The 14,119-nt window shown below is 39.4% G+C and overlaps 1 protein-coding gene across 1 annotated transcript in view; it reads left to right on the top strand.

Moving 5' to 3' along the window:
• LOC127056817 (connector enhancer of kinase suppressor of ras 2-like) overlaps nt 1–14,119 on the top strand; it is a 523,096-nt gene that overhangs the window by 479,149 nt on the left and 29,828 nt on the right. The window contains exon 19 of the mRNA XM_050965117.1: nt 1,250–1,321. Coding sequence (XP_050821074.1) covers nt 1,250–1,321 — 72 coding nt within the window. The remainder of the gene's footprint in view (nt 1–1,249; nt 1,322–14,119) is intronic.

Consider the following 14,119-nt stretch of genomic DNA (forward strand, 5'->3'; position numbering starts at 1 on the left):
AGGTCAATTAAAGAGTGATCACTCTTGTCATGGTATAATTCCCCACTCTGAACCTTAGCGTCCAAAAGATGGGGTACCAGCATGAATTCCTCTAAGCTCAATTACCAGCTTAGTACTTGTAGCGCTGCCACCAACCAGGAATTCTAGTGCCGAGTACACTCCGGTTCCCCCCAAAAAACCTTGCCTGGGGACCCCCAAGAACCAGACGCTCTGGATCTTAACACAAGGAAAGTAAACCCTTTCCCTCACCATTGCCTCTCCCAGGCTTCCCCTCCCTGGGTTACCCTGGAAGATCACTATGATTCAAACTCCTTGAATCTTAAAACAGAAAGGAAAATGCACCTTCCCCCCTCCTTCTCTCTTCTCCTCCCAGACTCTCCCTGAGAGAGACAGTAATCCTAACACAGAGAGAAATTAGCCTTTCTCCCCACCAATTTCCTGGTGAATCCAGACCCAGTCCCCTGAGGTCTCACCAGAATAAAAAAAACAATCAGGTTCTTAAACAAGAAAAGCTTTTAATTAAAGAAAGAAAAAACAGTAAAAATTATCTTTGTAAATTTAAAATGGAATAGGTACAGGGTCTTTCAGCTATAGACACTGGGAATACCCTCCCAGCCTAAGTATTCAAGTACAAATTAAAATCCTTTCAGCAAAATATAAATTTGAACTCCTTCCAACCAAATACACATTTGCAAATAAAGAAAACAACCATAAGCCTAACTCGCTTTATCTACCTAGTACTCACTATTCTGAACTTATAAGAGCCTGTATTGGAGAGATTGGAGAGAAACCTGGTTGCATGTCTGATCCATCTGAGCCCCCAGAGTGAACAACCACCAAAAACAGCACACACCCAAACTTCCCTCCCTCAAGATTGGAAAGTATCCTGTCCTCTGATTGGTCCTCTGGTCAGGTGACAGCCAGGCTCACTTCTTGTTAACCCTTTCCAGGCAAAAGAGATATGAAGGACTTTTGTTCTATTAACTCTTACTTATTTGTTTATGACAACTCTGAAGAGTTTTCATCCATAGGTGATAAGGGATGTTTTTGTCTTTTATCATTTTTAATTGAACTCACACAGAAAAATGTGTATGTAACTCTATAACATTCTGAAGAACCCAAGAGCAAGTAAGTCTGAGGAGAACTTTTCAACCTCATCATGTACATTTATCAACAAAGGGCAATAAAGTCATTATAGACAAACTATTTTAAAAGAAAACTACATTTTTCTCCTTTGTTTGTTTTACAGTGCCTTCAAAGCATGCCACCCAAAAATTAAGAGCTTTTACTTTGCAACTGACTGTCTTGAAGAAATGAATAGGTAAGTTACTTCTATTCTTCATAGGACTACCCTAATAATTTTACTGAGATATGTGGAATAGCACAATGTAAGGAAAATATTATATCAGCTCTTCTAGGAACACACATGTCACTGAGGGAACATCACAATGCACAGATTCACAGTGCTTTCAATATATGCTCCTTGCTTTGCTACTGATTTATGTGACTTTGTGCCTTTGCCTATAGTGTTATAATGTATGCCTAATTCTTCAGTTTATTCTATATGTGGTGATTGAAACAATACACGTGAAATGGTCTTTGCAATGCCACAGGGCCTGATCCTGTAAATATGCATATTAATAACTCTGCTCCGATGAGGTAATCTCATTTAAGTTCATGAACCTTCTCACTTGAGTAAAGTTTCTTCTGTGCATACATTTTGCAGGATTAGGCTTACAAATACTAAAGACAACATTTGAAGGCCAAATGCTTCCAGTGCCCAAGAGCTGTATATCTTAAACCAAAACTGCACACTTAGTAACCATACCACTCCATAACTGTGCTGCTATTATCACAATTATAGAAAGGGGCTGGGATTTTGATATTTGAAAATTTCACCTACAGTGTTTAATGTTTTACCTGAGTTTTAAAAAGTATAGGTCTGTATCTGAACTCAGCTGTCAGTTTCATGCATACAACCTGGGGCTACAAATGTGTACCTAAAAACAGAATTTGCTCTGTGCTCTAAAAGCCACACATTTCAGATCTCTTGTCAGCAAATGTGATTGCTTCCCCCAGCAAATTCTATTTTATAACTGTTTTTAATGTCACTATTGTCCTCCCTAATCTTTACAGCTGACACTTAACAATTTAGAACAACATATTTTGATCCAAACTCTCAAAGGTGAGTTTGCCTTATGTGTGTGCAGACCTTGGTGTACACATCCCTGGTGTATGCACAGCAGCTGGGGGTTGTTATTGCAAATTCTGGTGTGTGTGTGTGTGTGTGTGTGTGTGTGTGTGTGTGTGTGTGTGTGTGTGTGTGTGTGTGTGTGTGTGTGTGTGTGTGTGTGTGTGTGTGTGTGTGTGTGTGTTTTCCCTGCTTGTTTGCATACAATAAGGATTCATATGCCCAGATTGGATGTGAGCACTTTGACATGCACAATTTTGAAAACTAGGGACATGTATATTACAGATACTGACTCTTCCATTGAAGTCTATAGACCAGGACTGGCCCAATAATGTATTATACTTTATCTTCCTGCAAACTATGGATACAATGTGCCCCAGGTTCTTCTTTGAGTGGCCTCTGCATAGTCCCACTCATGGGAATGTGCCACCTGATGCAAACTAGATGGTAGAACCTTCTCTATCTTATCCCGTAAATGAAATGGTAATGGGATATTACAGCCTGGTACAGTTTATCAGCTTTCTTAGAAATGGGTGGACAAGAAGCTGAATTGGCCCAGCTAGTTTTTGCAGGCTGTTTTTGTTTGTTTGTTTGTTTAATCCAAAATTGGGATAGAAACTATTTTTGAGGGAGTTCCCAAAATATTAAACATGAGATGAGAAGCTTCCTCCATAGCCTCAAAAGGTAACTTTATTGTTGAAATCACACTAGCTCACACAATTGGAGAGCATCTTCCGAAGGAGAAAACAGAGGATATGCCCCCATTTTCGTTTGGTAACAAATCAGATTCCATCTCAATCTTAAACTCCTGATGTTCCATATGCTCAACTATTTCCTCATCTTCCTCTGACAAACATCACCTATTACAGTAGCAGCAAACTAACAGATCTGGGGCTATAGAATCCAGAGGCACTGATATGGTCTCATTCTTAGCAGCAGGAGCCTCTCTTTTTCAGTCATGTTGGGGAGATCCCATAGATGTCCTAGTTGGAGGCCAGTATGGCCATGGAGTTCAAGGCTGCCATTCTTGCCCAAACCACCCATATGGAAATATGCCCATGGGATAAAGAAATCCAAATGGTCCATAAACCCTGACCTAGGTAGTTGAAACCTAGGCTGTCTAGGTTGAGCAGATCTGTCCTAATCCTCTTCTGTTTGCAGATCCAATCTTGGATAGGTAACAGAGCTTTTTAGAAGATAACATTGGAACCAGAAGATAGGTAGGTCTGAATTGACAGAAAGATTTGCCTGGTGATCTCATAGGAACCTTAGCTGGAGACCATGACAACTCTGGAGTAAAGCTCAGAATGTCCTCCAACCTGCACCTCTAATGAGGAGTAGAAGATTGAGAAATAACCACTGCTGGAACCTCTCTCTTCTTTCCAGAAAAGATATGACACTCTAATCCAGAGGCTGATTTAACTGCCTGTGATGGACCACTCAGTCTTTCTCAGATCTGATAGTGGTGCCAAAGCTAATAAAACGGCTGGTATCAGCCTGATACTTTAGATGTTTTCAGATCTGGGGAAATTCTTGTATCTGCAGGTTCAGGTCCAAGGATGGGGGAGCTTCATGGACCCAATCTTGATGTCTGTCATGGAAAGGAGGAAGATGAATCCAAGTCAAATAGATTTGATGAATTGCCTGTCTGAGATCAGGCCCTGCTAACAGTGGCTCTTTTAGCAGCAGCCTTCTTCTTCAGAACCACAACTGACTGATCCAAAGGCTTAGTCTTATGCTTGCTCAACACCTTTGAAGAAAGTGCTCCAAGCACTTTAGAACCATTGAACAGATCTGAAGTTCTGGCCTCTGAGCATGTGAACATACATGGAGGCAAATCCAGTGCCAATTCAACATTCTTTCTAGGCACTTTAATTTTTTCAGGTGCTGAAGATAGAACCAACATAGGTCTCTTCCCTTTATACTCCAACTTCTCAGATCTGGAAAAGTTTAGCTGATGGGGTTCTTGAAGTAAGAGTGCCTGAAGTCTATTGAGTTTCTCCTAGCATACTCTAGACATAAATGTAGAGTATATGGTACATCTAGATGGATAAAGTCCCTCGCCGACACATGCTAGGTACCTTACATGGTCGTGGGGAAACTGACAGACAGGAAGCACATCTTTTGAAACCTGCTTACTACTTCTTCAGATCCTCTTCTGAAAGGTACTGAGAGAAAACCTATACTAACTTTATCAGTAAACGGCTAACTCTAAGAACAACAAAAAACTGCTCAGAAGAACTAGCTATTATTATGGTAATAAGAGAGAAGCTCCATGTCCATTGGATCCAGAGAGGTTCACTTCCGTAGTGTACTGTGCTGCAATTGAAAGGAACTGAGGCAGTAGAGGGCTCTGCGCCTTCTTTTATAGCCTCACCCTCAGAATGTTCATGAAGGGTAGGAGGTGGCATGCAGGCGCTCTGATAGGCACTGCTTGAGAAGGCTGTACCATCTATGTTACAGCGATTGGTGCATTCCCGTATGTATGAATATGCAGAGGCTCATCTCAAAGAACTCCAATTGCAAGTTAGTAACCGTCATTTTTATTGTGTGTATGTATGTGCATAATATATAATATGAACACACTTGAGTAGTCGAAGCTTCTCACTTTTTTTTTAATAAGAGTTAATTGAAATGAAACACATTGCATACTGTATGAAATTTGTTTTAATTATTTTGGTATTCATTATTACAGAATATATGGAAAGACATTTTAAAAAGGCAGTGAGCAAGACATTTAAAATAATGCAATAATATGTGAAAACCTCGAGTCAGGGATACAGACAGATGAATGTATACTATATATATTGATATATTATGTTATAATTCAGCAACATTTTTTTACACTAATTATACAGCATAAGACTTGCACATCGGTAATAAGAGAGGCGAGTCCCAGCCTGGTTCCTGTCTCCCACACAAATTTAGACACTTCCATGCCAAAACTGTCTCTCAGTTCCAAAGTTAAACAAACACATGAAATAAATATAAAAATATCATCCCAGTTAGATAATAGTCTGCAATGTGCAAGTACTAACAGCAGAGCTCTTCTACATAGGCCTGCCTGATGTTCTACTCTCACTGCAAATGTTCAGAGTATAGTGACAGCTTCTGCCATTGTACTTCCATTGTAATGGTCCCGTTCTTATAAGTAGTGTCTGAAAAATCTCCTTTTGTTAATGAATTTTTAACAAAGTCATCCAAATGAAATTGTGTGTGTTTGATTATAATTGTCTATAGAAAGCTCCAGCTAAAAGACCAAATGGCACTTTTTGTGCAGGAGATTAAAAGAATGTAAGTTAAAAGTATTAATCAGGTCTGCTGTTTTGTATATTTGTGATTGTATCCATATGTTAATACCTGTCTGCACATTGATCTTGAAATGTGGGTTGTCCTGTATGGGCTTTAATATTACAATTGATAGATTGAAGCTGGTGAGTGCTGTAAGTTGTTGTAGTATGTCCAGGTTATATTAAATACATGTCTTTTGTCTTGGGAGTTTTGAAAGGTGTTCCACCTAGTTTTCTGTGTTGAGTACTGATGGTACATATTCACTTTCACTGGAACTGTGTTACAGTGTATGTAGAATGCTAGAGAAGTAGCATTCCTCTGACATATCATTTGTATTTTATCTGAGAGAGAGAACTTCTTTTTTGGCCTAACAATGTGTTCATTATGGGCCTAATCCAATCCTATTGAACTCAAGGCAGTGGTGCAGGAGCACTTTGAATAGTGGAAGTGCTGAAAGCCAGCCCCCTTCCCCTGTTCCCTTCCCCCACCCCCACCCTGGAGCCATTAGCTGGGATCAGGAGGCCAGCAACTGAGACCTGGGGTCTTGCGGGCTGGGACTTGGGCACTGGGAGGCCAGCAGGCCAGGACAAAGCTAAAACCTGAGAGTGTTGGAGCACCCCTCTGCACCCTAGTTCCTGCACTTCTGACTCCAGGACAGTCTTTCCATTAGCTGCAGTGGGCTTGGATCAGGACCTCTATTGTTTCTCTGAGTGTTTCAATTTTCTTTTGTTTTCTTATTGTGCTCTTCTTTGTACATACATTTGAGACATAAAAGTACCTGCTAACATACAGTATGGGAAGAGTAGGGTGTTTGGGAATCTCTTGCATATACAATAGTCATAATTTAAAAGTCATCATTTTGTCAACAGTTATACAATAGGATGTGAGGTACCATAATTATTTCTCAGTACAGAAAATAATAGTTGTCTGATATATTACTATATATGGTAACAATAGGTAAAAACTGATCCTTTAATAGAGACCACTGTAGCTCACTCTAAGTGGGATGGTGGTACCATGATTACTTTTACTTTATCTTGCTACAAAAATTTACAGCACAGTTCATTATCAGTACATCACACACTTGTATGGTTTCTTAAAACTCTACTTGATAATGAAGCAGGTCTCTAGCTCTTTAAGAATGAGTTCCACTAATATAAAATACACACTGGCCAGTATAACAGTTCCCAATTGTCTCACTTCCAGGAGATTTCTTAAAATGCACCTCTACTGTTAGTGTTAAAATGTGCTTGACACTTCATCTGAGAATGCTTAAAAAAAAAAAAAAAAAAACCACCTCCCCCCCACACTCTTTGTAGACAATTCTGCCTATAAATCCCATTGTAGAAGGAGGCGTATTTATTTTCCCTTGCTTTTTTAATACTAAATTTATATTAAAATAGCAGCTTTGTTTTATAAAAGGTCATTTGTGCATGTGGCTTATTCCCACCCTGAAGTTACAGTCTGCAGTCTGTTGATGACATTATTACCATAGCCCCAATTGTGAAGTCAGAAAAAGAATTGTGATTTCAGGTAGAAGGTAAACAGCTACATAAATAGATAAACTAATAAGGAATAAGGGTGGTGTTTCTTATGCAGATACTCTTATTAATAAAGGAAAAGGCAACAGAACTTCAAACATATACATTATATTAACAGAATTCTCTCTAAATTGAATATGACTTAAAGTTTCCCATTAGGCTTTAAAAAGTCTCTAAACAGCTGCACTGTATAAGTTATTAAAATGTCAAGCCTTTCTGTTATTCCAAGATCTTTCCTATCTTCCTAATTCCCAGTATAATTCCAAATTTTGTGGATAGACCAGATATTTTGTTTTCTTGTTTTGCTGCTGTTTTTGTTGATATTAACACTAAAATTCCAGTCTCACATTCACAATCACGCTTAAAATAGTAATGCTCAAGGAATCTCTGCAGGCCATGGTTGAAATTTTATGTCAAAACTTCAATTCACTGTTACTGCTTTTGTAGTTGAAATTTCAGACTCGGCTCCTTTGATAGAAGCAGTGGGAACAATTTTGGGGAGGAAAATGATAGTACTCTGCTCAAACTCTATCCACGTTCTCAGAATAATGGAAAATTTCAGCTGCAGTTAAGAACAGTGAAATAGTTAAGAATGTTGACATATAACTCATCTAACACTTAATTGCCTTCAGAGTTGATGTACCCCATCTTAGAGTTACTGGATCACATGCTAGCCCCAGCTCTGTCCCCATTATGCCAGTTTGAGAATTCCAGCTATGGACAAAAACTGGCTTAGGTGACTCTATGCCCCCATCTCACTCTTCACCACAGACTTAGAGGGTGTTCTTGAGATAGCTTGGGGCTGATTAAGGACAAGTACCTATCCCCTCAGCTCTATTCCTTCACCATCGACAAAGGGATTCCGTGAAATATGAGGAAGTATTATCTTATAGAGGTGTCACTACCCACTCCTCCTATACCTGTAGGATTCCACTGAGTTTTCCATGGAGACAGAGGGAACAATCTGACCATGTCACTAGAGATTCTCTTATCCAAAACATAAGAACACATCCACTTTAGTCAATGGCATTTAGTTAATTTTACTTCAGTTTCTCACTCCAGATTCTGCATTTATTCACTTGAAAAACAATGAATTTATTTTTTTACACATGGCAATTATTCAGTTACTCTTTAATACTGTGTTCTAATTTCCTGAAAGAGTTAAGTACTGATTGGTAATGATTGACTTGTTTGCAGCACATACAGTTGTTCTGTTGCTGATTAACTGTTCCTGCTGTGTTGCTTGTTGCAGACAGACTTTGCTTTGCAAAATTAATGTGCACATGCAGTTTTGTCAGGTCTACATGAGTACTCTTGTGTTCTTAAAAATGAATTAATAAAATTAATTAATTCATCTCTCACTTGGCTTGGTTACTTGGTGGCTTATAAATTGATAAAAGCCTTGTGACACAGTAATGTTCGAAGGTGCAATCCAGATCAGTGAGGATATTTTGTCACCACTAGCCCTGCAGCCCTGGATGCCTCAGTGCTTTGCTGTTGTAGCTCCCAGTCATGGCTGCTCAGAACTAGCTTACAAGTGTCTGTGTGCTTAGACAGCCCTGGTTCAGCAGCTCTGACCCAAGCAGCCTGTCTACAGCCCCTCTCTGGCTTCCACCATCATTGGCGACAACCAGCGAGGTGATCCCAAAATACTGCCAATCCTGAATTTTTAAAAACCACGTACTCTGTAATGTCCAGCCCTTTCCTGAACAGTTCAAAGACATATGGTCTATTTGTTCCTCTAGAGACACAAACTTATTAACTTAACTTTCATTTAAAAACAGCATTGACTTGGTTTGTAGTAAATATAAAACAAATTTATTAACAATAGAACATAGGTTAAGTCAGAGGTTCTCAAACTGTGGTCCGTGAGCTCCATTCAGGTGGTCCACGGATAGTTCCCTCTAAGGTGCATGCCTGGGTGGCCACACTGAAGAGAATGAAGGGCCACCTGCCTAATTAATGGAGCCGCGTAGGCGTGGCTCCACTAATTAGATGCCTCGACCCCGGAGAAGATGCACATGTAAGGTGAGGTGGTGGCCTTGGGAGGAATGGAGGTAGGTGGGAGGGGGCAACTGGGGGAGAAGAGGAGGTGCCGGGCATTTGGGACATGCAGGGCTGTGGTTGCTAGAAAAGAGGCGACTTTCCTCAGCTCCAGTCTGCAGCTGCCGGGGAGAAACAGCCCTCCTTCTCAGCCCCAGCTTGGTGGCTGCTGCGGTGGGGGAGGGAGGGCACATTCATCACATTAGAAAGGTAACACTACTGATATTAAAATATGAGTTGTGCACTTTTATTTGTAGAACAAAAAATGTTAATTATGATTATGGTTTTATTAATATGGTGCTTTTATCCAAAATGCTTTATAATAGTTAGCTAACAGTGCAAACAAGATTTGGAAAGAACATTAAGTGGTCCATTGAGACCTTGAGCAATTTTCAAGAGGTCTGTAGAAAAAAAAGTTTGAGAACCATTGCATTAAGTGATGCCAAGTAAAAGAGTTACAAGCAAATAAAAGTGAAAATGCGCATCTAAAACCTAATACAGCAAGATAAAGGCTTTGTTCAAGATGATTTCTCACCTATATTCAGTTTCCAGAAACTTCAGTCCCCCTCTGGCTGAAGAACCCGTCTTTCTCAGCTTGCAAGATCTCTGTTCCCTTGAGTCTGTCTAATGATAGATGACTTCTGTCTTTGTTTGTATCTTCCAAAGTTCAATGACCATATGCTATTCTTCCCTTCCTGTGGGATTCCCATCCTACTGTATGTAAATTGGGTTTTGATTCCCCCATGTTTAATATACATAGGAGACAGGTAAGTAACTATCTCTGTCCTGTCTGGAAGTGAACTTTCTTCTCCCAGTTTGGTCAAAGACTTTAAGTCATAATATCATGAACTATTCATATTTCCTCATATAGTGTTAATACATAATATCATTGTGAACTGTAATCATGTGTCATTAGCTTTCAGATATCTCATTCTATATACTTTTATGATGCAATAATGTTGTATACAATAAATTGATTAGTTATCACTTGAGATTGAGACCCTCTGTCTTCATAGACCAGTAAACCTTTAAAATTGATTCTTTTGAAGGTTACCCCTCACAATAAAGTTTATTCAAGCTGTGAGGAAGGTGACATGGAGTCTGTGGTGAAGGAAGCTCCATGCTCTTTCTTCTCCCACTTTTTGATTGCTGAAATGCAAATTGTTCTATTTCTGCCATCTTCACCCACTGGTATCTTGATGGTCCTGTTTACATGTAAATTGAGGGAACACACATTCCTTTGTTTAAGATAAACATGTTTACCAACTCCCCCTAACATACCTGGTTTACTCACACTTGAGTCATAATGCCAGCTCATGTTCATAACTCTTAATACACTTTGTGTGATGTATGTGTGATGGGTTCCCCTTGGGGTGCCACTTGGGACTGGGGTACTACTGAGCACCCCCTGGACCACTAGACTACAGAGAACTGTACAGCATAAGCTCATGAAATTAACCCCCTCCCTCAATGTGGAGAGGAAATATACAACAGCTTTCTGCCCCGAGTTATGGCATCCACACACACTGGTTTTAGACAAATCACTGAGCAGCATGAAAGGTTTCACTTGCAAAAAACCCTGTTATCGGGTATCTTCTTTTTAACTCAAAATTTAGTGTATTTATTTAGATGTGCTGTTTTAGTAACCTGAACATTATGTAGTTCCTGCAGATATTTATTAGTGCTCAATTTAGCCCTACTATATTGGAACTGAGATTCTCTTAGGTTGCTAAATGAGCTATTTTCTATGATATTTCATTAGATTCAGGATGTATCCCTGTGACTGGGATCCCAGGGAGCCACGCTGATGTCACTCAATTAGGATGAACTGCAAAGAATGGGGCAGACCATCCCCAAAGCTGGTGGATATTCCAATACTTAGATTTACCAAGCCAGCACAAAACAGCTTCTATAATACCTCACTGGTTACTCAGAAGCCAACAACACAGTTCCTTCAAAGCAACCCAGCCTCTGGCCAAACCAGACACCTAGGTCAAATATGATGAGGATTACTGAAAATCTTATTAATCATATAAGAAAGTTCTACTCATCCCAAAGGATTGGACACATTACCTCCCAGATTAATGAATATTCCAGATCTTACCCAAATACATTCTTACAGCCAATTCTTACTAATTAAACTAAAATTTATTTTAAAAGAAAAGAGAAAGAGATCATTATACATACAGACAAGAGTGTAGTTCTGAGATCAAATTCATAGTAGAGATGGTGAGCTTTGTAGTGGCAAAGAATTCTTACAGAATTAGTCCATAGGTTATAGTCCAGTGTTCATTTTCAAGGTGATCCAGATTAGGACTGGACATCTCAGTCTTAGGACGTAAGCTTCCCATGCATGAAGTATAAGGCAGATCTGAGATAAAAAGGATCAGGACCCAAGACATTTTTATACAGTTCCAGGTGGTCTTTGACAGATAGGAGTCTGAGGTGACCAGTAGACAATCATGGAGACTTTGAAATAGACCTATTTCCTAAACATCACCGGTAATTAGCTACAAGGATTAACATAAGGCAATTGCCCATTTTCCACCATTCTTGGGGGATTTTCTGTATATTTCAATGAGAGATGAATATAGTGATATCACTATGTTTATAGTTCATTTAAATGTTAATATTTCCTTTTGATCTCTGAATTAACAGGATACAGCATAGACAGGGACTGTTTGATTACATTGTTAACCTCTAACAATATATATGTTGTGGCAAATTGCCAGCACTATTATGATGGCTCTTGTGCTCTCTCTTCTTTGGGAGGGGGTTCAGCACACCATTTCTTGCCCCTGAATTGGAATATTAACTGCCTCACTAGTGTCCTAGAGGAGGGGAGTGGAGAGGGAGGGACCTGGGCCCACCCTCTATTCCAGGTCCCAGTCCAGGGGCCCTGAGGATAGTGGTAAACCACTTGAACTGACAGTTCCTTCCCCTAGGCTACTTCCCTCTCCTGCCTTTCAGCTTGTGGGGGCTTCCTGCCCTCCCTATGTACAAGCCAGGTGCCCCTTTACCTTGGGTCTTGGACTTCTTAGCACACTTCAGCACTTCTCCAAACTGTCCTCTGCTTCCCTTCAAACTGTTCTCTGCTCCAGCACCAATCCTTTCTGCTCCAACTCCCACACTGTTTGATTGAAGCAGGGGGGTTTTATCATGTGACTGACTGCAGATGCTTTAATTGGCTTCAGGTGCTCTAGTTAATCTATAGCAAACTTTCTTCACCTTACAGGGAATAAGGCTCCCTTCTAACCCTCTCTCTCTTGCTGCCCTCTGGCCGTGCTGTATCACAATGTAAACACACAAAACCACAAATATTATCTACAAACCCTTTCTGGCCATTCATCACATTTTGTATAAGATTTGTTGCAATTATACAACAGTGGTAACAACAATGATTTGCATGGTCATACTCTAATCAGATAATGGCACAATCACATATTAAATCTACTGTGTAAAATGAACTTACTGAGTCAAATTCTGCTCTAAGGTATACAAGTACAAACCAGAATAACTCCTTTGGAGTCAGTGAAATTACTCTAGATTTAATAGATGGCAATAAATGGACAGTATTTGGTGCACTGTTTGAATGATAACATAGTATATGAAAAACTGAGTAAAAACTGTACCAACAAATGGAATCTGGGTTGAAATCCATCTTAAAAAGCAACCTATAATTTCTGTCCCATCCTCTGGATATTTCTCCTAACCAACCAATTTCATCTCCATCTTTTGTGGATTGGCTATTGGCTACCTGCCTCTCATCCCAGTTCCAGACACTGGGAAAGTAGAGAGACATTGGCTCTGAGTATTATTAGCATATTGGTAGCACTACAGCCCAAGCCTTCTAGTGACCTGTAGAGGATGGGAGAGTCTGGAGCCAGATGAGCCACTGCCCCAAACTGGATTTCATAATAGTTCTGCCATTGATGCGAGCATTCATCACCCACTAGTCAATTTTTATTCAAGCATATTTGTGTTTTCTCCTACACCACTGCTTATTCATGGGAGCTTCCTGTAAAAATCTGTAATACTACAACATTATCTTCCTGCATACCCACTTCTTTCTTAGCTGTATTAGTATTAGACTTAGTGAGTCTGACACTGGAAGGGTACATGATCACACACAATGGAGCAGGTCTAACATTCTATCCAGTAAAAGGGAAGTGGTACATGTATACAGAAGCTAATACTTGGCAGTAAAATGAGGCACAGAGAGTTTAGTTGAGGTCCAAATTAACATACAAGTCAATAGAAAATCTGGGAATAGAACCAAGGATTCCCGAGTCCCAAGACCCTTTCTAGCTGATAGCACTGATTGTACATCTGGTAGTATAAACACATACTAGTATTACAGATACATTCTATTAAATGGATTTGAAGCAAATATTGGAAAACAAGAGCCTAAATTTAGTTTAATGTTCTCATCTTAATTATTATAAACACTAATTACCAAATATCTGTAATCAGAAAATATATTATGGTCTATGAGATTTTTTTAATTTAACGATATATCATTGAGTGATTTCATTGGACGTAGTGAAAAGAACAGGTTACTATATTGTAGTGATTAAGACCCCAATCCTGAAAACATTTATGCACAAAAATGACTATGCACGTGAGTGGTCCCATTGAGCTCATTGTCACTATTTGCATCAACAAAATTACATGTGTTTAAAGTATCAGGCCCTAACATTGAAGCCCTATTCTCTCTAAAGAAAAACAGACTGGCAAATGAGGGGTGAAAGCCATAAGGAAAAGATATCTTTCACAATTCTAGCCTGAAAAATAATCAAGCTGCATATTTGTAGACAACTAAATCATGAAGATTTAAATGTTTATTTTCCTTTGTTGCATTTATTATATTGTTGGTGTGCGCTACCCTTTTCTTGGGTTTTACCCTTTTTATTGCTTCGGGTTTCTTAATTTGAAATGAAAATAAATTCCAAGGCTGAATAGTTCTGAGCCAAGCCAAGGGTACTACTGTGCCATAAATTTTTCAACAGAACTCCCTATGATTTCAAGGCTCACTGAGTTAACAGGAAGCACA

Source organism: Gopherus flavomarginatus, chromosome 8, assembly GCF_025201925.1.
Source record: "Gopherus flavomarginatus isolate rGopFla2 chromosome 8, rGopFla2.mat.asm, whole genome shotgun sequence".
Lineage (NCBI taxonomy): Eukaryota > Metazoa > Chordata > Testudines > Testudinidae > Gopherus > Gopherus flavomarginatus.